This window comes from Notolepis coatsorum, assembly GCF_963971535.1.
Source record: "Notolepis coatsorum genome assembly, chromosome: 12".
Lineage (NCBI taxonomy): Eukaryota > Metazoa > Chordata > Actinopteri > Aulopiformes > Paralepididae > Notolepis > Notolepis coatsorum.
The window spans coordinates 49,738,315-49,760,300 of NC_140176.1; the positions used below are offsets into that span (position 1 = coordinate 49,738,315).

Consider the following 21,986-nt stretch of genomic DNA (forward strand, 5'->3'; position numbering starts at 1 on the left):
GTTAAGTTTAGGCATTGTTTCGGAGTTGGTTAAGGTTAGGCATTGTTTCGGAGTTGCTTAAGGTTAGAAGGGTTAAGTTTAGGCGCTGTTAAGGAGCTGGTTAAGGTTAGAGTTTGACTTAGAGAATGGCAATAGACAGCCTATTTCCGCGCTGCAGCGCGAGGCAACAGACAGCCTATTTCCGCGCTCTCGCGCTGCCGTGGTCACATGGGCGTATTGGCCAATCAGAGAAACGCTAAACACAAGTTGGTTGCCTTTAATATTCACGCCCCCAGGCCAGGTGAATAGGCAAAAAAGATATTTGAATAGATATCACTATGAAACTTTCCCAGTTTGTTATGTACATAACTAGGGCTGTCTTAAATACTTCAAAGCTTCGAAGCTTCGTTCGATGGGCATGGGATTCGAATATGAAAATAAAATTCTATTATTAAAAAAATATATATATATTTTCATATATATAAAAAATCATATATTTTATGATTATTATTATTATTTTATTTTTTTGCTAAATCAACTCTGCCTCTCTTTGTTAACTACAACAAGCAATGCTGTTTGTTATTTAAGATGAGGTCGGACTCGGCACTGACAGATTTGTGTTTATTGTGCTGCTTTTATAAAGCCTCAAATGACGGCTTACAATATTTCATGAAAGCAAAGTGTTTTGTTTGTCTAATAATAATTTTTTTTTTATCTCGAAGCTTCTAATTAAAATCGAATCTCGGCCCCGAAGCTTCGAATTCCAAAAAAAAATTTGAAGGTCAGCCCTATACATAACAACTAAGAAAAAATGTATTGCATGTTTTCTGAGACCTTATGTTTATGCAAAATAGGGGTTACCTAATTAAATATGCACTAATTTGCATATGACGTTTGGGTATAAATACCAACATTGGATGATGCCAGATAAAAAAAAATTCATTATGTTGACACATAACACAGTGAACTTTGTCCAGAGGGGATTGTGGATATGTGTTTTTATCATCCCATAAATCAGGAAATGCTGTCTACAGTCAAAAAAACTATTTTCGCCAGGTTTTTTGGTCTAAATGTACTATAAATCAGGCTATGAATGATATATCAACAAACCCCTCTCAGTGTTTCCCCTACCATTGCCTTAATTGGCGGGGCAGCCCGCCCCGCCAACGGGACCCCCCGCCCCCCATGAAAAAATTAAAATAAAAAAAAGATTATAAAGTTTTTTTTTGTGAGCTTTAATCACAGTAACGTTGGCGAGCTAGCTAAATTATATAAAAACGAACTGGATAGTATAAGTTGATATATGAACTGGATAGTTCATATAAGCCATTCTCCCTTTCTGTGTGTGTGTGTGTGTGTGTGTGTGTGTGTGTGTGTGTGTGTGTGTGTGTGTGTGTGTGTGTGTGTGTGTGTGTGTGTGTGGTGCCCGTCCCAACTCTGGTCTTTGGAAAGTTTGATATTTACTGAGGATGGCCAGATAATGTTGATATTCAAACTTTACTGCGTGCGTCTATGACGACACTGTTGACACCACGGATCCGTGACACGCGCGCCCCGTGACAACACTAGTAGTTTTGGGGTGCCTACCACCCCCCCCTGAAAAAAATCCTAGGGGAAACACTGCCTCTGGACAAAGATGCAGGGTATATATAGGAATACATGTGGAAAGTATGGTGTGTGTAGGTGCTATGGAAATGGTACATGTATACCCAAGTGTGTAAGAAAAACGCATAAAAACTCATTTTTGGCAAAACGCTTTCAAAGTTCTGTATTGTAAAATGCCATACATTTTTTTTTAAACAGCTATTTACAAACACAATACCTAATCAAACCATTAGTAGACAACCTAAACACATGCCTGATAACTGAGTGAATAACATAATAATAATAATAATGATGTTATTGAACTGAACAGAACTACACACAGGCATATACAACCAAAACATACATGTGAAGAGAGACGGAGAGAGCAGACTTATTTCTGACGTATTATAACTATTCTCTGAAAATGGAGTTAAAACTCATGCCCATCTGTTTCACTCTCACATTGTCCCAAATTGAGTTAAAAGCCCCAAGAATACTTTGCAAGGGCATATCTTCAAACGCTAATATTAAGCCGCAAGCTGTTTGATAACAGCAGACTGTCGTTTCATTTGCTGCTCAGCTAAGACATTCATAAATATCTGAATAAAGTGCATTTGTGGTAAAAAAAAATTCACTGACTACTCTCCCTAGACAAACTTATGTGCTGTAATTGAAAATGTTATGACTTTCAAAACAAAGCCTTTCACACTGTGGGAGGGCTGATCTAGAGTCAGCCGCTGTGTTCGTTTTAATAAGGTCATGAAGACAAGTGTTCCTGGTCACTGACCCAAGTTCAGTGCTCCTGCTCTGGGAGGCTTTTTACTCTGGGCCCTGAAGAGGAGAAACTTCAAAATAGCCCTAACTAATAAAAAATTCCCTTCACTTAAAGGGGGACACTTCACCAAAAAAACAATGCCGGTTTAATCTCACACACATCCAAAAGCTCTAAACACCTTTGCACACATTACATTTAGTTTGACAGTTGTTGAGACTAAATTAGTTTGAATACGGCCACCAGTTCTGTCATCGTGGACATTGAATCCTTGTGTTGTGTTAATTACAGCTCAATTAAATGATAAGATAGCAGTTCCTTCAGGCTCCTCTTGGACGTTAAACAAATGGACTAGAAAATAAATCAAAGGCAAATATTTTTTACACTCTTCGGGACACTTGGGAGGGCCGGATTTGTTTGTGGAGGCGGCCGTAATTTGTTTGTAGGGGGCTAAATTTGGTCCCCAGAAACAAACTCCAAACATCCATTTAAAGCTACAAGGAAAAAAGAAAGTGCTTACATAAGGCCAGTTGCGCTTTGACCTTGCTGTCTAACACGCTTTAATCTCAGAGACATAAAGTAGCGGCACCTATGGTTTTAGTTTAGAGAGAGAGAGAGAGAGAGAGAGAGAGAGAGAGAGAGAGAGAGAGAGAGAGAGAGAGAGAGAGACAGACAGACAGACAGGATGTCTGCTGGAGTTTGCTGTGGAATGGCTGCAGTCTTGTCACAAGGACTAAAAGCCAACTCCTTCCATGCTCAGCATCCAGGGACAGTGTGAAAGTCTCAAAGTAAAGGGTAGGCAGGAATGGCCTGAATAGGCAGTTACATAAAACTCCCAGCTCCCTGCGAAGAGGACACAGAGCCAAACATGAGGGAGCTACTCAAAAGGCTGTGAGCTGGCTGACGGATTCAGATATCAAAGGGGAGTAAACATTAAAGACATCGTAATAATTTACTGCAAACTACATGTGTTTACGGTGCATAGGTGAAAGGCAAATTTGTTTGTGTTTATATGGTTATTATAACATCCAAACCTTCCACTCGGGGCAAAACAGAAGAGAGTTTGGATGTTACTGCTACTCAAACGAGGCAATAATTCACGGGATACGGGCAATCGGGGTATCACTACCCAAAAGGAGTTTACATCTCCTCCTTCGATATCAACAAACAAAGTCATTTCAGAAGTGATCTGGGGCATGTGTTTACCAACAGAGCCAAGGTACACCATCTCTCTGACCATGAACATCGGCATTTGGCACATTTCATTTGCCTCTGGAATGAACTCAGTACACTTTGTGCACTCTGCTTATCACAGCTTACCCTCGTGTATGGGTGAGAAGAGAAGGGGGGGGTAATTGAAAAGAAAAAAATATATAGCAACAACAACGAACATCTCTCTCTCTCTTTCTATCTCTCCTGCTCCACCAGAAGCCACCGAGCGAGCACCAGGACTCACCCCGTTGACCTGACCCAGATATTAACCCAAGCCTCCAGATGTGAACGCGCTTTGGGATTACTTCACCACTGCAGCCTGCTCCACACGCCTTCCTAATGAGTCATCCTAAAATGACCCCAGAGTCTACCCTGTCTGACTCTCTCTCTCTCACACACATGCTCTCCATGTATACATTTAGGCTCATCGGCTGTCATTATGTTTGCACACTACACAGTCTCCTATAGGCTACTGTAATGAAGAGAGGAAGTGTCATGCAGGGCTGCAGGTAATAGTGAATATTAAGGTATAACCGTCATGGATCCATGCACATCAGGGGACCCTGATGTAAACAAGACAAAAGTCTTTCTCAGGTCTGCATCCCCTTAACAATTTTATGTATTGAGTTGTACTGTACTGTACCCATTCTGCAATCTGTTAATAAAGTTTTCAATCAATCGATCAATGCAGGTGTGGATTTTTACTTTTTAAGTTAATATCAAAATTGCTCCCTGCAGCAGTATTATAATAACAACGGTTTTGGGATATGATAGGATTTGGATAAAACATACCATTTTTGAATTAAAAAGCACCATGACAAGTATTACAAAAATATGTCAAATCGTGCTGTAATTTGCACTGGGAAGTCGAAACGCCGTAACATATCGTTATACCGTCAAAACCAAGACAAATATTGTCATCATATTTTGACAATATCACCCAGTCGTGGGGGGGGGGGGCTGTGCCATTCCACGTCTAAACCAATGAACATGTACACTTAAGTCAAGGGAGAACCTAGTGGCATGACATTAACCATCAGTGGAAATCACGGTCACATAATTATTAAGCTATTAAGTTGTTACAAACACACCAGACAAACTGTTTCACCATCACAGGACGTGACCTTTAAATTCAGGAATATAGGCCTGCTGACGGGTTCAAAGGCTGCAATCTGAACCGTATTTTTCAAGGCACAGTTTCTACCTGAGCAGATAGTGGTCATGACAGTGTAGTAGTTATGGACACGACATGATGCCACACACAGCACAGCACAGCCCGCGTACCAAATTCAAGGAGGGGATAGTATCGTATTCAAGCATGACAAAGTTGTTTCTCCTGCAGCGAAGAGGGGTCAATTGAGTTCCAATGTGCACTTACTCATCATGTACACACATATGCACCCGTCACCGTCACGGCTACAGTAGCTACCTACATTGGTGCAGAGAACGAGTTAAATGATTTCATATCAGACTGGAGCAGAGACAGGCTGAAGCAGCCTGCTATGAAATAATTTAACTCGTTCTCTGCAACAATGTAGCTACTATGTTGTAGCCGTTTGCATTCTTGTTATTAACAGCTTCGATGTCCAACTTGTGCCGCATGCAAGTTACAAACTTCACGCCAGAAAGCAGAACGCCGACAAGACAAAAGAAACGCTAGGATAACATTGCTGGGCAGAACTGTGGCAAGTTTGATCGGCCTGCTGCTAAGTAGCTCAAATTTGCAAGAGACCAAGAAGGGACAAAAAAATAAACAAAAAATCCTGCGCTCCACTGCAGCCTACCATTTTGATCCAGCGTTCCGAGGCTCAAAGGAGTCCCGATATAACTCCTTTTGCATCCGTTTCCCGTTCGCCATGAAAAGGATCGTTGGATTTTCACATTTCTTCAGTGTTTCCCCCCCTAACCCTTGGTCCTTTCCCCCCCGTGCCACAGTAGCATTCAGACAGACAAAAATGCAGAGGCTGCTCTTGCAGAAGGAATTGGTGATTGGAGCTCGGGGATCATATGGGCTTTTTGTCAGACGGTTTAAAGAGACATGGTACTGTATAACGAGGAGTTGCGAGACGGTCGTATATTTCTTTGTACTACCGTACTAGCAATGTTTCGGTACGAACACGGCCGGTTTCCGAAGGACAACAAAGCCAATCGGCGCAATCATTAGCGCGCTTCCTCAAACTGTGCGCTCATGTGGGGCTGTAATGACGTCACCCGGAGGTGGGAGCCAGTCTGGGTAAAGAGTGGTGTATGTTTGAGGACATCTCCCTACTATACCCCCGATTTTAATCTAATGAGTGCATAGCTCAAATTCTGTTTTATTTGTCACATATAAGGTACATGTACATTACAGTGAAATGCTTCATAGTCAAAAAGTAAAAATATACCTGCAGTTATCGGTTATATATAGATACCTGCAGTTGGACGGAGTGTCCTAAAGTTTCTCACAGTGAAGTCCTCCCGTGAGTCTTGCTGTCAGGCCAGGATGGAGAGGGACTCAGGAGGAGTCAGACTCAGAGTAAGGTGGATCCCATTTATCATTCTTGTCAATGGCTCAGGTGAAGTCGCTAACAAACACAACACTTCCTACAAGACTACCCAGGTCATTAATCAAGCTATTGAATTGTATTATTCACACACAGCAAGTATAAACTCTCAAAGCCTTTCAACTAAAAAAGTGCCATCAAAGCGACCATTAACCAAGCTATCAGTGCACTCTTCTGTACTTTCTTAGCAACAGTAAACGGATAGTAATTCAATGGGCTCTGGTCTGACAGAAAATTCAGGATTTATTAACCAGTAAGCCACATCATGCGACATCCACTCTCAGGAGAGAGACAGAGAGAGAGGGGGGGGGGGGGGGGTCACATTTTAATGTATTCAAATATTGGCAAGGGGGGAACCAACATTTTCAATTAGTTCTGAGCATGATTATAATTTAATGCATGTCTCCCCCCACTCTTATCCTGATGAAGTGCAGGGCTTTGGGGAGTGGAATTAGAATCATGCATCATCATGTTTCTTCTAATTGCATTATGTCTAATCATGAGGAAGAATGTTGGCTCTTTTAATCACAGACTTTCATTTAGTTCTTGCATTTTTCTTTTGCCCACATGGCCGTTAAGTGTTTTATTCTTCTCCATGACTACTTCACATACACTCAAATAGTAACAAAAAGGGTATAATCCCTTAATGAAGTAGAGGATGTCTTGTAAAGTACACAAAAAAAGTTGAGCAGTGATCATGCACACCGCATGCAGTTCTGGAGACATGGCTAGATGGCGCCATTGGAAAAAATTCCCATATAGTCTACACAGTATGTGCCTTTACACATAACAGTACTTATCTTTAAATAAGAGTGGGCAGTCCACTCCCATTAAGTGTTTTTTCTTAATTGAGACAGTAGGAAGGCTGCAAGGGAGTAGGAGACGCACAGGAGATGAATCTGGTGGGATCTGATCCTTAAGCCGTTACATGTGTACATGTGGTCTCGTTAGATTAACGACTACACCATCTCTGGACAACATGATGATAAAGCATGTCTCATAAGTCTTCTTCACTTACACAAGGAAACACAGAGAGCAAAAGGCTTAAAATCAAATGGTATTTATTCAGCTTAAACATTCAAAATGCATTTGCATCTGATCTCAGTGTACAGGATCAAGATTACAGACGTGATACATCCTTTAGTATGTTACATTCAGGAAACGAGTAAAGAGAAATGTGAGCAGTGGCAAACTGCAGCTTTGAATGGTGAACTCTGCTGCTGAATAAACAAACAAAGGCAACGGCCATTATGCAAACAAAGTTCACAAAACAATCTTATCTTTCATACCCTGTTGAATCCTCCTCATTCCATATCTACATGCTGTCGCGACAAACAATACAAACTTGCATGCATAAGCAACTGACGATTAACTCCTCGGACTCGTCGGAATTCTTGACGCCACGAGATAATGGATTTTCTTGACTAAAATACATTCAGTTATTTCAGTGTGTAAAAATGGAAATAATCTTTTTTTATATAAAAAAAACAAAAAAAATGTTTGGAATAAACAAATATATTATAGACGCGGAAATATTTACAGGTTAGTACCCCTTTACCCTTTCGTAAGAAGTATAAATTCACTGTTAAAAAAACAAACATCTTTGCATGTAATAGTACTTGTACAGTAGCCAGTATTCCGTCAGTATTGATTATTGGACGCCACAGGAGTCCTAACACGTAACTGGCTCTTCCTGGGGCGACGCCTCAGTACCTACTGCTCCGACTGTGACTCCTATGCCCGGAGGAGCTGCCGCTGGAGGACCGGTAGGACCTGTAGAGGAGAGACATTTGCATGTGATGTTTACAGTGTAGGACGTTTAACAGGCACTCATATCGGTAGCATCTTCAAATTAAAAAGGGAGGCCAATAGACCACTGCACTTCCACGTTACATGGAGCTCATGGGAGAGAGCTGGGGATAAAATGAATTTATACGCCCGAGTCTCCTGAACACGGAGAGACCAATCCCAAGTCTCAACCGAGCTAGTCACTTTTCCGCACCTACTACCCAACCGGCGCATGCACAGATTGTCTGCGAGGGACTCCCTGGGCAATCTGCGCATGCGGTGTTGCGGTGGTCTATACCGCAAAACGACCTTCATCTAATCTAGTAGTCTCAGGCGTGTCATTGTTACGGCAAGTTGGAAGTAGCAGGGCTGCGCGGATGTTTCTGCTTTCCAAAGTTCTGGACTCACTGACATGACGAAAATGTATCCCAGGGTAATATTTTCTGAAAATTTTTAAACAGATTGGAGAGAAGCTCGGAGCCACCCTCGCAACTGTTTTCAATTTCCAATAATATTTCCCAAGGATTAATGGTGTCATTTTGATGTAGTGAATCCAGGAGTCCAGACTTCAGAAAAGAGAAATATCCGTGCAGCAGCAGAGCTGCAGTCCAACCTGAGGCTCTACTGAATGATATGTATGTTGTTTAGTGGTGTTGCCTTTCTTATAGAGAGAGTTCTATACTATCTATACCGAGCTAGTTCTATACTATGAGAGGGAGTTCTATACCACGAGAGAGTTCTATACTATGAGAAGGAGTTCTATACTATGATATATAGTTATATACTATGAGAGAGTTCTATACTATGAGAAGGGGTTCTATACTATGATAGATAGTTATATACTATGAGATAGTTCTATACTATGATATATAGTTATATACTATGAGAGAGTTCTATACTATGAGAAGGAGTTCTATACTATGATAGATAAGTTATATACTATGATAGTTCTATACTATGAGAGTTCTATACTATCTATACCATGAGAGTTGTATACTATGAGAAGGAGTTCTATACTATGATATATCATAGTTCTATACTATGAGAGGGAGTTCTATACTATCTATACCATGAGAGTTCTATAGTATGAGAGGGAGTTCTATACCATGAGAGAGTTCTATAGTATGAGAGGGAGTTCTATACCACGAGAGAGTTCTATACTATGCGAGGGAGTTCTATACCATGAGAGAGAGTTCTATACTATGAGAGGGAGTTCGATACCACAAGAGAGTTCTATACTATGAGAGGTTCTATACTATGAGAGGGAGTTACCGGTATATACCATGAGAGGGAGAGAGAAAGAGACACAGATTCTGGTGGTTTCAACTCAAGGGACATAGCAGGTAAAGAAACAGCTTGAAGGTGCCTTCATGTTGTGTGTGAAATGGCCAAACAAGCACTTTTGGAGACCAGTACACGAATAAGAGGCCTTCCGACCCTCTTATTACAACAAAAAGCTGCCGTCTTTATGCATTACATTGTATACATTGCTTCTCTTGCATTGCTTAGAAGACAAAAGCAGTATGTGATTTTGTATGTGAGAGCCCTAGGCTACATGCCGGTAAATTAGTGGCTTTCTAAAGGCAGGGTGGATGGGTCTGGAACCAGCAATACTGCATTTTCAAATTAATAACCTTTGGCCGGTCGAGAAAATGGCGATATATAGTATACAATTATGTAGTCAGGGTTACTGCAGGTTTCAACAAGTTACATTTAAGACATTTTAAGACCTTTTTAAAACCGCTTTGAATAGAATTGAATACCTATTTCAGGGCCATACTGGCAAAGAATTATGAAGGAAAATTACTATGAAAGAGGTAATTCCATACAAACTGTTGGGGGGAGGGGCTGGACATTTCCCCCAAACACATTTAAAACGTGATACAGAGTATCATAGAAGTAACTTCCCAATCCAATAAATGAAGACCTATCAAAATCATATTGAAGACCTTATTGGAGACTTTTTAAGACCCCACGGGAACCCTGCGTCATATAAAATGGAATATTTTGTCCAGAGCAGGGAAAGAGGGGGCGTGGTCACCTGGCTTCTTACCTGGAGCGGCGCTCGGTGCTCCTGTAGCCGTCACTCCGCCTGCGCCCTCGTCTCCTGCTCATGCTGCGGCTGCGACTCCGACTTGAGTAGCTGTCGTAGGAGTCTGACCTGCGTTGCCATGGAAACAGACAATGTGACAACAACAGGGTTATTTCGGGGGAGGAAATTTTTTAGCTTTTTATCTGAAATTGGCTTTGGTTGTTTGCGCACCAATCAAGAATATGGGTTTACATGTTAATGAAGAATGAGAAATGTCTTAAGTCTATCTTGTGTTTTGTGTCACGTCATTCAGATTTCTGTCCAGAAAGGAATTTTTTTTAGATATTAAAACCTTGAAATCGCTGGCTATGGCACTAATTCAACCCCACTATGACTATGCAAGTACAGTGTGGTATGCAAGTACAGTGTGGTATACCAGTACTCCTAAGTACATCAAAACAAAACTACAGACATCCCAGAATAAATTGATAGGACTGTTTTGAATTAATCTTCTCGTACCCATGTTGGCCGCTCCCAATTCATAGAACTAAAATGGTTGTCAGTTGAAGACAGAATCAATCATTTGAAGCTGAGTATTACCCATAGAATAATGAATAGATCCATTCAGAAGTATTTAAAAGATTATTTTAAACTCGTCAGGGAGACTCATGGCACCAGAGCAAGTGGAACGGATATTGTCCCCTGTAGGATTAAGAGTGAGGCTGGGAAAAATACCTTTCAGTATTTAGCAGCTATACAATGGAACCAGCTGCCATCTCATATAAAATAAATTGTCACGATTAGGCATTTTAAAAAGAGCAGTGCCTAGCCGCCCGACAATTATAAACTGAAGCAGTTTATTTTTAATAGGTGTTGTTTTTTATATTGTAGTTACTTTTATTTTATTTTTTTATTTTTTTTATCTCTCAGATTTTTCTGTTTTTCTTCCCGTCCCAATTTAGTCGTTGTGCCAATTCCCCCCTCCGCAGAGCGGAGCGGCAGAGCTTGCGGCATTATGTAGCCGTAATCCCCGATGTTTTTCCATCGACGCTTAGCTCAACTGGTACGCCGCCGTGCTGTGGAGTCTGCGGTGCGGTTGGTCACAAGTTCGAATCACTTCAATTTTTTTTTCTTTTCTTTTTTACGTTTATCATCTCTCACTATAAACGTGCATTCTTCCGCTGGTTAAGTTAAGGTTAGGGTTAAGGTTAGGCATTATTTCGGAGTTGGTTAAGGTTAGGGTTAAGTTAAGGTTAGGGAGGGTTAAGGTTAGGCATTCTTTCGGAGTTGGTTAAGGTTAGGGTTAAGTTAAGGTTAGGCATTATTTCGGAGTTGGTTAAGGTTAGTGTTGTGAAGGGCCAGATTAAACTGAATATATATATGTATCGTTTGATATACTTTGTATATTATTTATATATATACACGGAATATCCCTTTACCTGCGTACAAACCAGAGTAATATTCGCTCTCCTATTGGACAGCGACCCCAGGCGCCAACGACCAAGCCCCCAACGGCAAGTTCAAAGGCAACTCCGGGCATGTCAGTACATGCCCAGAGTCTGCGTAGTAATACGAGACAAGAACTGAGGTTGGGACTAGATATTCACTTACGTATAAATACGGCGCAGGTGTAAACAGCAGTAGTCTTACCAAAACCTTAATACCTTCACCACGAGTCAACGTGCAGTGAAGTGAGCAACTTTGCATCTAAATAGAGCATTGAGAACCGCGTGCGAATAGAATGTTAAAGTGTCAGAGTTTAACGCAGTAACGTTGAGTTCGACTTAATCTAATGTGAAGTAATAGTCGATCATTTATTGTATATCGGGCGGCTAAACAGTTCTTCCGTGACCAGCATTACCATCGGTTCGTCGTGTATTTAGCTAGTGCACTTATCCAGGCTGTGCGGCCTAAATCCGTGCCCACACCCGAGGAGTCCTAGGCGAGAACCGTTGGATATGTACACAGGAGAATTGGCACCGGCGAATGCAGAACCATTTCTGGTTGGATTATATTGCTTTGGGACCGTGACCACCGGAGAAGAGCACCGTTGATTCCACTGTCGTTTGGGATTTAACCTCGTGAGGATCACCATTCGGGCCCGCCTCGTGGAAGGGGCTGGCTGGTTGTCGTCAATGCTATCGAGCATATTGGATTACAACTATTGCTTTTGTCTGCTGATCAAGGGAGTACAAGCACTGTACTTGGAGCCTCTTTATTCCTCGTTGACTCAGACTGGGTACCCGAACATTCCTCTACCCCTCCCGGCTTTACACCCCGGAGGGAACCCAGTGTCTCCAGTTGGTACCGGTGTGGCCCATATAATTGCTATACCACAGGTGGCGTCAGCTTAGACCCATCATAGTATTCCTACTATTCTCATTGACTTATGCTCTTGACTGACTTTACGTATATTCTTCGCCATACAAGCGCGAGCCTAATTCTCAATCTGTAACCTAACGTTGCTTAATAATAATAAATAACCCTCCAATATAATTTATGTGTCAATGCCGTATTCTTGTGTGGGTGTTCACCATATATATTCATGTACTGTATGGCCAGTAATTAAAGTACATAACTAGTAGTGGTTTAATATATCACAATCTTTAATACAGTCAGGGTTTTGTAACCCCTCAGTTACAGTTAGGGTTAAGTTAAGGTTAGGGAGGGTTAAGGTTAGGCATTATTTCGGAGTTGGTTAAGGTTAGGGTTTGTCACAGAGAATGCCTGTCTGTCTTTCTTGACGTGGAGGATGCAGCCTATTTCCGCACTGCCGCTCTCTCGCGCTGCCGCGGTCACATGGGCGTCATGGCCAATCAGAGAAACGCGACGCACTCTTCGGCTGTGATAAATATAGACGCTTCCCACCCACGGCTTCCCACCCACAGCTTCCCTCCCCCTAACCCAGCCAAACGAGTTAGTATAGCGATCAGCCCAAGCCAAGGCAATGCTGACTCCGGGAGTCGAGACCGCAGTCTCTTGCATTGGTGACGAGCGCAATCTCCGCTACGCCACCTGACTGCCTTCTATTGTAGTGTACTTTTAATGTGTTTTTTGCACCTTGCGGAGACCTACCTGTGCCGACTATTTAGTCATTTAGCTGACTTACTTTATCCAAAGCGACTTACAAGTTTTGTACTACAAGTCAGTAGGAAGGGTACAACTCTATCAGCTGAGTAACAATGTTCATCAAAGTGTTCAGACTTGAGTGCTAGTGTTGAGTGTAAGTTAGTACATTAGGAAGAGTGCATGACAATAAGGTTAGTTTATATACATTTTTTTCATTTCAGTTGTGCCCACAGACTTGCTGTGACAGACGAGGACCACAATGGAAATAAGTCTCTGACTTTATTGTGGGATAATTCCTCAAACAATGTAATGCATGTGATGGTTGTTGCCCAATTGACTTTTAAATCCTGTGTGTATTTTAACATCCGTTTAAATAAATAAATTCAAATAGCTTTCAGATATTATCTCCATGTGTTTTGTAACCGCTCTACGTGTGTTTTTAATTTGACATGTCGTCTGTGTCCGAGTTCAGCACAAACCCTTTCCAACTGATCTTTGATTTGAGTAAACAGCGTGACTGAATTGTTTTTAAATTGTTTTTAACACTGTAAAGTAATTTTTTGTTTTTGTTTTACACTAATGTAATTTTAGCTATATTAATTGTTACAGTAGGTTCATTATGCATTGTGTGTACTGACTTTTAATAATTTTGTTTTTTGCAATAGTGATTGTTTTTGTGTGTTTTTTTGTGTGTGGACCCCAGGAAGACTAGCTGGTTGCTATCGCACCAGCTAATGGGGATCCCTAATAAAATAAAATAAAATCAAGTATGGAACGGGATACTTTTGACTGTGACTTTAGAGGTTGTCGATTTGGAATGTTGTCATTTCCTCTCCCGTGCATGGAATAAATATTTTATGTGTACCTCTTAACATTTGTCTGACTCAGACTATATTCGTTGGCGGTCCTGATTTAGAATAGTAGTTCATAGTTCATAATTCAATAATCGATTTTTAACCTTAAACTTAACCCATCATAACCCAACATTTAACACTTTCTCTCCAATGTTAACAAATGTTGACATTTGTAAATGTAATTTTTTTTTTTATAAAAGCAGTAAAATGGTAATAATGAAAATATTATTATTACTATAATTGTCTACAGGTGTTTGAATGTGTAACAATAAAGAATGCTCCATTTATATTCCTGTTTACATGCTGATTATTGGTTTAATTCAATCAAATCTCCCCCTCATCTTAAAAAGGTATGCATTGGAGGTTTTGACCACTAGTTGATGTAATTGGCACTACAGCACACAGTAGGAGAGGTCCCTGAAAATGATGCGTCACACGTTCTTCCAGCACGAGGACGCACATGCATACCTCGAGCACGGAGGTGACGTACACAACACATACCCTTGTGCTTTAGTTTGATCGATCTAGAAGATCTTCCTTGAAATCTAACGAGCTAATTGCCTGTCAGACTCATTACAACTTTGCCGAAACCAAAAGTGGCAAAAATGGACTTTACAAAAGGTTATAGGAGGTAGGAAGGAAATGTTTTCAGATTGTAGACTATAGACCAGAAAACATGGTCTATTTATGTGGAAATGTTAACAAAAGCTAGCCGTACAAGAAAACAAGAAAAATACCTTACAAGCAACACTAATTATTCCCCTCCTGTCATAAACTGCAGCTAGCTACTGTATACTGCTCCCCCCAAGGCTTTCCATCTTACCACCATGTAAACTGCAGCTATCCTGCTCCTCCCAAGGCATTCCATCTTACCACCATGTAAACTGCTGCTATACTGCTCCTCCCAAGGGATTACATATTACTACCATGTAAACTGCAGCTATACTGGTCCTCCCAAGGCATTCCATATTACTACCATGCAAACTGCAGCTATACTGGTCCTCCCAAGGCATTCCATCTTACTACCATATAAACTGCAGCTATACGGGTCCTCCCAAGGCATCCCATCTTACTACCATGTAAACTTCAGCTATACTGGTCCTCCCAAGGCATTCCATCTTACTACCATGTAAGATTCATGCAGAATAACAAATGCTTGGGCTCAAAGAGGTGTGAAGACTCATATTTATACGTGCTATATATTTGATAACTAGGGCTGTCCTGAATACCTTTTTTTGGGCTTCGAAGCTTCAGCTCCAATAGACCCATATCAAGCTCCACCCTCTTTTCTTGATCCTCCAATCGTAACAGTTGCTTCCCTCCGACAAACCCAGGACAATTGTGATTGGAGGATCAATAAAAGAGGGTGGGGTTTGAGATTAATTGTCATCGAAAATACGAAAATTTTCAACAACAAATGATGTCTATCACATGCTATCATTAGGCTTTATTATAGTAATTATTATGCTATTGAGAGACAACGGCAAAATCGGACTTCCTCTTCATTGACATTTAATTGCAAGAATAGAATTAAATAAATCATAGCCTTAGTCTATAAAAACTAATCTCATAGGCAAAAATAAATAGCCTGTGCAGCATATGCCAAGAAATAAAATATATAAAATAAAAAACATGTATTTGTTGACAGAAGTAGGCTAATCCACAAATTAGATTGGCGTTTAGTTAAACAAAAGTTGCTGAAATCAGTTGCTCATAAAAATAAATAAGGCCCATGTCAGTGTACATTACTTACTTTACATGAAATCTTAAATAATTCAAATAATTGCTTCTGTTGCCTTAGAATTAACATGAACAAAAAGAAAGCACAAGTAATTTGAGGCTTAAAAAGAGCACAATACACATGTAAAAGCAATAAATAGAACTCTGCCTCCACTTTAAGTATGCATTGATCAAATGAAATACAACAACCATATCCATTCAAAGTGAAAACATGAATACACCAAATGAAAATACCGTACTTTTCGGACTATAAGCCGCGGCTTTTCCCCCCATTTTTCGACCCTGCGGCTTATATAACGGTGCGGCTTATATGTGGACAAAACCCGAAAATCGAAATATTGCTTTTTTTACTGCATTGAAATATTATTTATCTGTTCCCTTATTTACTTAATACAACTTGTAAATGAGTTTAATTCTTGTTATTTGTCCGACAGTATTGTGTCCCAATGGGAGTCATTCTCTGTAGAGGTGGGAGTCATTCTCTGTAGAGGTGGGAACTTAAAGCTCAATATAAGAACGGCCATGCACCACCACCCACAGAATCGAGAAAGAGCAATCAATCTGTCAATCCTTTCCGTGTCCGGGCCGGGTGAGGTTTCCCGTGTTGAGTCAAATTAAGCCGCAGGCTCCACTCCTTACATATGGTAATTAAACATTAAAACACATGCAGCTTATAGTCCAGTGCGGCTTATATATGTACACATCATTCAATTTAGCTGCTGCGGCTTATAGTCAGGTGCGGCTTATAGTGCGAAAAGTACGGTAGCTTCCGTGGTCTAAGCCTGAACACACACTAACATACCTGGAGCTTTCAATGATATGAGTGCAACACAAACTAACATACCGTAATTCCTCTAATAGTAACCCTGGCTTGTATTTGTTTCAACTGTAGCGAATACCAGGCTTGTATTAGGAGGAGGCATGTATAAGAGAGAGGCCTATATTTCTAATTTTCAAACAGATCATAATGAATAAATCAACATTTTGTGTCAGTTTGAACCCAGTAAAATGTACTGGGTTCATTTATTGAAACCAATCAAGTACTGTATGAAATACGGTAGTAAACAGTGCAAATACAGGTGGTCAAAAAAAGTAAAATAAAGTAAAATAGTGCAATCACAATACTGGTATAATAATAATAATAATAATAATAATAATAATAATAATAATAATAATAATAATAATAATAATAATAATAATAATAACTTCGTTTTATACAATTCTGAGGTAGGCTTACTCTCTTGGTAAACATTAACACCATACCATTATATGGTATTTACTGCACAGCCAGGCCAGCATATAACAACAATAACTCTAATATACATGAAACCCGGCTTGTATTAGGAGGCCGGCTTATAATTGCTTAGCTCAACAGCGCACCCGGTCATTAATAGAGACCCGTTTTTAATTGAATACCGGTTACTATTAGAGGAATTACGGTACCTGGAGCTTTGAATGATATGAGTGCAACACAAACTAACATAGCTGAGCTTTGAATGATATGAGTGCAACACAAACTAACATACCTGGAGCTTTGAATGACATGAGTGCAACACAAACTAACATAGCTGAGCTTTGAATGATATGAGTGCAACACAAACTAACATACATGGAGCTTTGAATGACATGAGTGCAACACAAACTAACATACCTGGAGCTTTGAATGACATGAGTGCAGCACAAACTAACATACCTGGAGCTTTGAATGACATGAGTGCAACACAAACTAACATACCTGGAGCTTTGAATGACATGAGTGCAACACAACTAACATAGCTGAGCTTTGAATGATATGAGTGCAACACAAACTAACATACCTGGAGCTTTGAATGATATGAGTGCAACACAAACTAACATACCTGGAGCTTTGAATGACATGAGTGCAACACAAACTAACATACATGGAGCTTTGAATGATATGAGTGCAACACAAACTAACATACCTGGAGCTTTGAATGACACGAGTGCAGCACAAACTAACATACATGGAGCTTTGAATGACATGAGTGCAACACAAACTAACATACCTGAGCTTTGAATGATACGAGTGCAACACAAACTAACATACCTGAGCTTTGAATGATACGAGTGCAACACAAACTAACATAGCTGAGCTTTGAATGATATGAGTGCAACACAAACTAACATACCTGAGCTTTGAATGATACGAGTGCAACACAAACTAACATACCTGAGCTTTGAATGATATGAGTGCAACACAAACTAACATACCTGAGCTTTGAATGATATGAGTGCAACACAAATGAACATAGCTGAGCTTTGAATGATATGAGTGCAGCACAAACTAACATACCTGAGCTTTGAATGACATGAGTGCAACACAAACTAACATACCTGAGCTTTGAATGACATGAGTGCAGCACAAACTAACATACCTGAGCTTTGAATGACATGAGTACTCAACCCACTTTAGGTTGTGAAACAGAAAGACCAACATGTCAAAAAAAATTGGTAACAGGGAATTTCTCGTTTTGCCTACAATAAAGCCAGCTTTAGAAGAAATGCGCTCTGGAGGGGCTCATGTGCTCAAGCAATCACGTGGCTACAGTTGTCAGCCGCGGATAACGGTCCGCATTTAGTCTCCACCACTCAAGAGAACTGGAATCAGTCTTTGACACGTCTTTTTTTTTTTTTTTTTTTTTATCTTTCTTCCCCTCCTTTTTTTCCGATTTTTCTCCCATCCCACCCTTCCTGGTTGTTGCGTACTTTCCCCTACTGTTGGTCCGGGAGACCGGAGACTGTCACATGCTTTCCTCCGACGCATGTGCAGCCTGGGGCAGGCCAACCTGGCCGCGCTGGTTCTCACCGGGGAGAGTGTAGCGTGTGGGAGGCCACACTATCTCTCCTTAGTTCCAACCCTTGCTGAGCAGGCGCCCCGACCGAACTGTAGGGGTCGCTGTCCACAACGCCCAGGACCCACCCTTCAGCTTTCCCACCCCCTGATACAGCCAATTGTATCAGCGTGAGAGGCCAGCCAAGCTGATAGCAACGCCGGGAGCTGGATTCGAACAGGCGAATCCAGTGTCTCCCGGCGTTGGTGACGAACGTAATCTCCGTGCGCCACCTGCCCCCCCGTTTTGACACGTCTTTTAAGAATTCCTCCGGTTCCCTCTGTTATCAGGTGCATCAACTGAAACGGATGTTTTATCCACATCGACCACCGGCGTCTCACAAAAAAACACTTGACTCTATGATGATGAAGCCCCTTACAGACAACAGAAAGTGAGTCATAACTGATGCTGTAATCTCGTTCATTGCTCAAGACAAGAGGCCTGTCGTGGAAGGGGAATGATTTAAATGGTTAATGAAAACATATGGAGCCAGGATAGCCTACACTCTGCCTAATGGTGCAGACACACTACACGATATTTAAAATGTGTCAGAACGCTGTTCTGCTCACACAACACAACTTTCAGGCGGGGGATCTTGAAGTGGTTGTGGTTTCACACTACATGACTGATCAGCGAGAGGGGGGTTACACGTTACAAGAGCTTCCATCAGGAGGAATGCCCGACAAGTCTGTCTTGTCACAAAAAGAAGTGAGAAGTGACATGGGCGTTGGTCATGGAGGTCTTTGTTTTGGTCAGAGCAGCAGAAACTGGACAAAGCACAAGGCAAGGTTTTAGTGGTTTTTCTTTTTCACCAAGAGAATGAGCCATCATTATTTCCTTGTCCGGGTCAAATTCTTCCCATGCCACACCCACTGCCTGGTCTCTGTCTCAGATATAATTCTCTCTGGTCTCTGTGTCAGATATCATTCTCTCTCTCTCTCGACTCATTATTCTTTGCCTGTCCTTGACAGGGTCTAGATATTTAGCCTGGTTGATGTCTGTCGGGCGTCTGCGATGCATCGACGAGCCTCTCGGGTTGCGTCTTGGACAATTCACACGTAACAATCTTATTTCCTGGGCTAATTCTTATTTTTGGAAGGATAAAAAAAAAAAAAAAAAAAGTTTGAAGCGTTCTGGTCAGCCATATATATAACCAACTCAACACTTGATGGGTGTCACAACTCAAATTATGGTGTAGTAGACAATACACATGGTTTTACAAAACTCTTAACCGCTTCGGGGCCAACCACGGATAAATACGTGTTTCGATTCCAACGGTTGAGGACCAACCACGGACATGTCCGTGGCAAGGTTGTTTTGGCTTTTATTCCATTGTAATAATCTACTCGATGTCACCGAGCTGCACTGCAGATCTACCCTCCTCTTCGAATTCTGAAAAGTGCATTACCGGCCAGATCCTCTTAGGGTCGCTGTCTCGATAATGCAGTGTGCCATGTGGCAGAACAGTGCACTCTTTTTTTGACTTTCAATGGAGTTTCCAGTTAGCTGGATTCTGGATGTGCAGCCTGTAGCTTGGAATACCTTTTGCGACGCCGAATTCACTATGCAGTAAATGAATATATCATCAGCCAATGGACATATGGATCTACCAGATGGCGATCGATAACTGGGAAATGCTTTGGGGGATCCAACCGGCCCACAGTAAGATCTTTTTCACGTAAATTACATGCTGATCAAGGCTTGTTATGATAGCCATCCACCCGATCAGCGAATGAGGCTAACACGGTTATTGGTAATCAATAATCAGAAACGACGTCGCCCGCCCCCCCCCCCCCCCCCTTTCATGCATTCATGGTGGACCATCATACCGATCATATGCAGTTTGAGTTTTAACTGTAGCGTCTGTATATCCGAAATGCCATTGGATTTAACGTTAGTAGCTATTAGCCCTGTATCTCGCGTTCCAGGAAATATCCCAGCCGAAATCCCTTATAACTCTTATATTCAAGACGGTATAAAATGAGAACGTATTGATGAAAAAATTATTTCTTTAAGCCATTTTGAAGGGACAGTTTATGGTCTCAATTGACAATGAGAATGGACAGATAGCAATACTATAAAGTATAGATTTAGCTCTCCAAACAGCCACACAGACTATGCAAGTCTGTTTAGAAATGCTGGCCGTCTACAGTGATTTTAGACGGATCCAAATGGCCATGAATGTGTTAATACTCAAAGAACGTTTGTGCCAAATCAGATGGAAAAAAATTACTTAAAAATATGGACCATCCAGTTATTCAAAGTATCAAAATTAGATTAAGGTGTTTTATGTCACCAAGATTTTATCAGGGTATTATTTGAATTGCAGTGATAACAGAATACTGACGCCCATTGTTATACTGTGGTTTCATTCTGTATTATCCTGTAAAGTTCACGTTCTATCTAATATTTATTCTCTTCTTTATAGCACCTTTGCTTATCTTATTTCCTGTGTGTAACAGAGAGGCCATGCTGTCACTGTATTCTCCTTGTATAAATAAAAGGTTCTGAATTCAAATTAAATGTAAACACATTCACTGACGACTCATTTGAGTGTTTCTACGAGCAAAATAAAACAGAAGACAGACCTGGATCTCCTACGGCGATTGTATGAGCGACTTCTGGAATGGCTTCTACTGTATGTCCGACTGTTGGGGAAAAAAGTCATCAGAGCTGGTCAGAAAATACGACTGTCACACTGTTGGACAACTGTACACAGCATTACACTTCAGTACCTGATGATATTCAGTTAGGACATAACGGATAACAAAATGCTGCAGAAAAAGGATTACTGTGCTCCACAATGAAAGGTGTGTATAACAAAGAGAATGGCAGGGTCTTCCCATTTTAATCAATTAGTCCACTATTTGTTTTTGTCAATTATTATAAATATGTTTTATGCTCAAGTTTCTTAAAGAAAATATATATTTTTACAACTGTGATAATATTCACAAATAAACCTCTTTAATAAGCATTCTTTAACTCATTCAGCGCCAGCGGTTATCCCCATCCCTGTAGTCAATGGGCCACACTTTAAAAAGTAAGCCTTTTCACGGTGCGTCACGATGTTTGCAGAGCTATATTCTATATTCTAGCTATGGAGACAATACTATGGCTCATTTGACAGTCACTATCTCTCGTCCAACATGTAAAAAAGAGTAAATCTTTTCATGTATACGTTCGCGTGTTATCCCGTGGTGAATATTGTATAGTTTCAGAGTGATCCGGGCTAATTCCTGGAAGCTGAGTTATGGAGCGCTATGTGCATTTTGCTAAAGTCGTTCGCGTTGCTCGCCTGGACACAATACTATTTCCAAATCAAAGGTATATAATAGGTATTGTTTCATCATGAAGGAATCAAAGGGGGGGGGGGGGGGGGTTGTGACGCTCTGATCGTCAGCAATGGCATACGTTTTGGAGTACGTTACATATGATCGTTGCGATCGATGTGAAATAATTGTAGGATCAAAGTAGGATTGATGTCATATAGTCCTTACCTTTGCTAGGAGGAGGTATTCCAAAATGAATATTCCAATTGTCTGATCGCGATTTCCAGTATTG

At 40.9% G+C, this 21,986-nt stretch overlaps 2 protein-coding genes across 5 annotated transcripts in view; both read right to left on the minus strand.

Annotated features, from left to right (window-relative positions):
• zbtb47b (zinc finger and BTB domain containing 47b) overlaps positions 1-5,436 on the minus strand; it is a 90,131-nt gene extending 84,695 nt beyond the window's left edge. The window contains exon 1 of the mRNA XM_084326494.1: positions 5,332-5,436. Within this exon, the coding sequence (XP_084182620.1) occupies positions 5,332-5,334 (3 nt within the window). The 5' untranslated portion in view covers positions 5,335-5,436. The remainder of the gene's footprint in view (positions 1-5,331) is intronic.
• A 1,721-nt stretch (positions 5,437-7,157) lies between these two features.
• The window catches only part of nktr (natural killer cell triggering receptor), a 54,585-nt gene continuing 39,756 nt past the window's right edge, over positions 7,158-21,986 (minus strand). For all 4 annotated transcript variants that reach the window (XM_084326490.1, XM_084326491.1, XM_084326492.1 and 1 more), the window contains 3 exons: positions 21,014-21,073; positions 9,932-10,039; positions 7,158-7,863 (listed from right to left, as the gene is read on the minus strand). In XM_084326490.1, the coding sequence (XP_084182616.1) occupies positions 7,797-7,863; positions 9,932-10,039; positions 21,014-21,073 (235 nt within the window). In that variant the 3' untranslated portion in view covers positions 7,158-7,796. The remainder of the gene's footprint in view (positions 7,864-9,931; positions 10,040-21,013; positions 21,074-21,986) is intronic.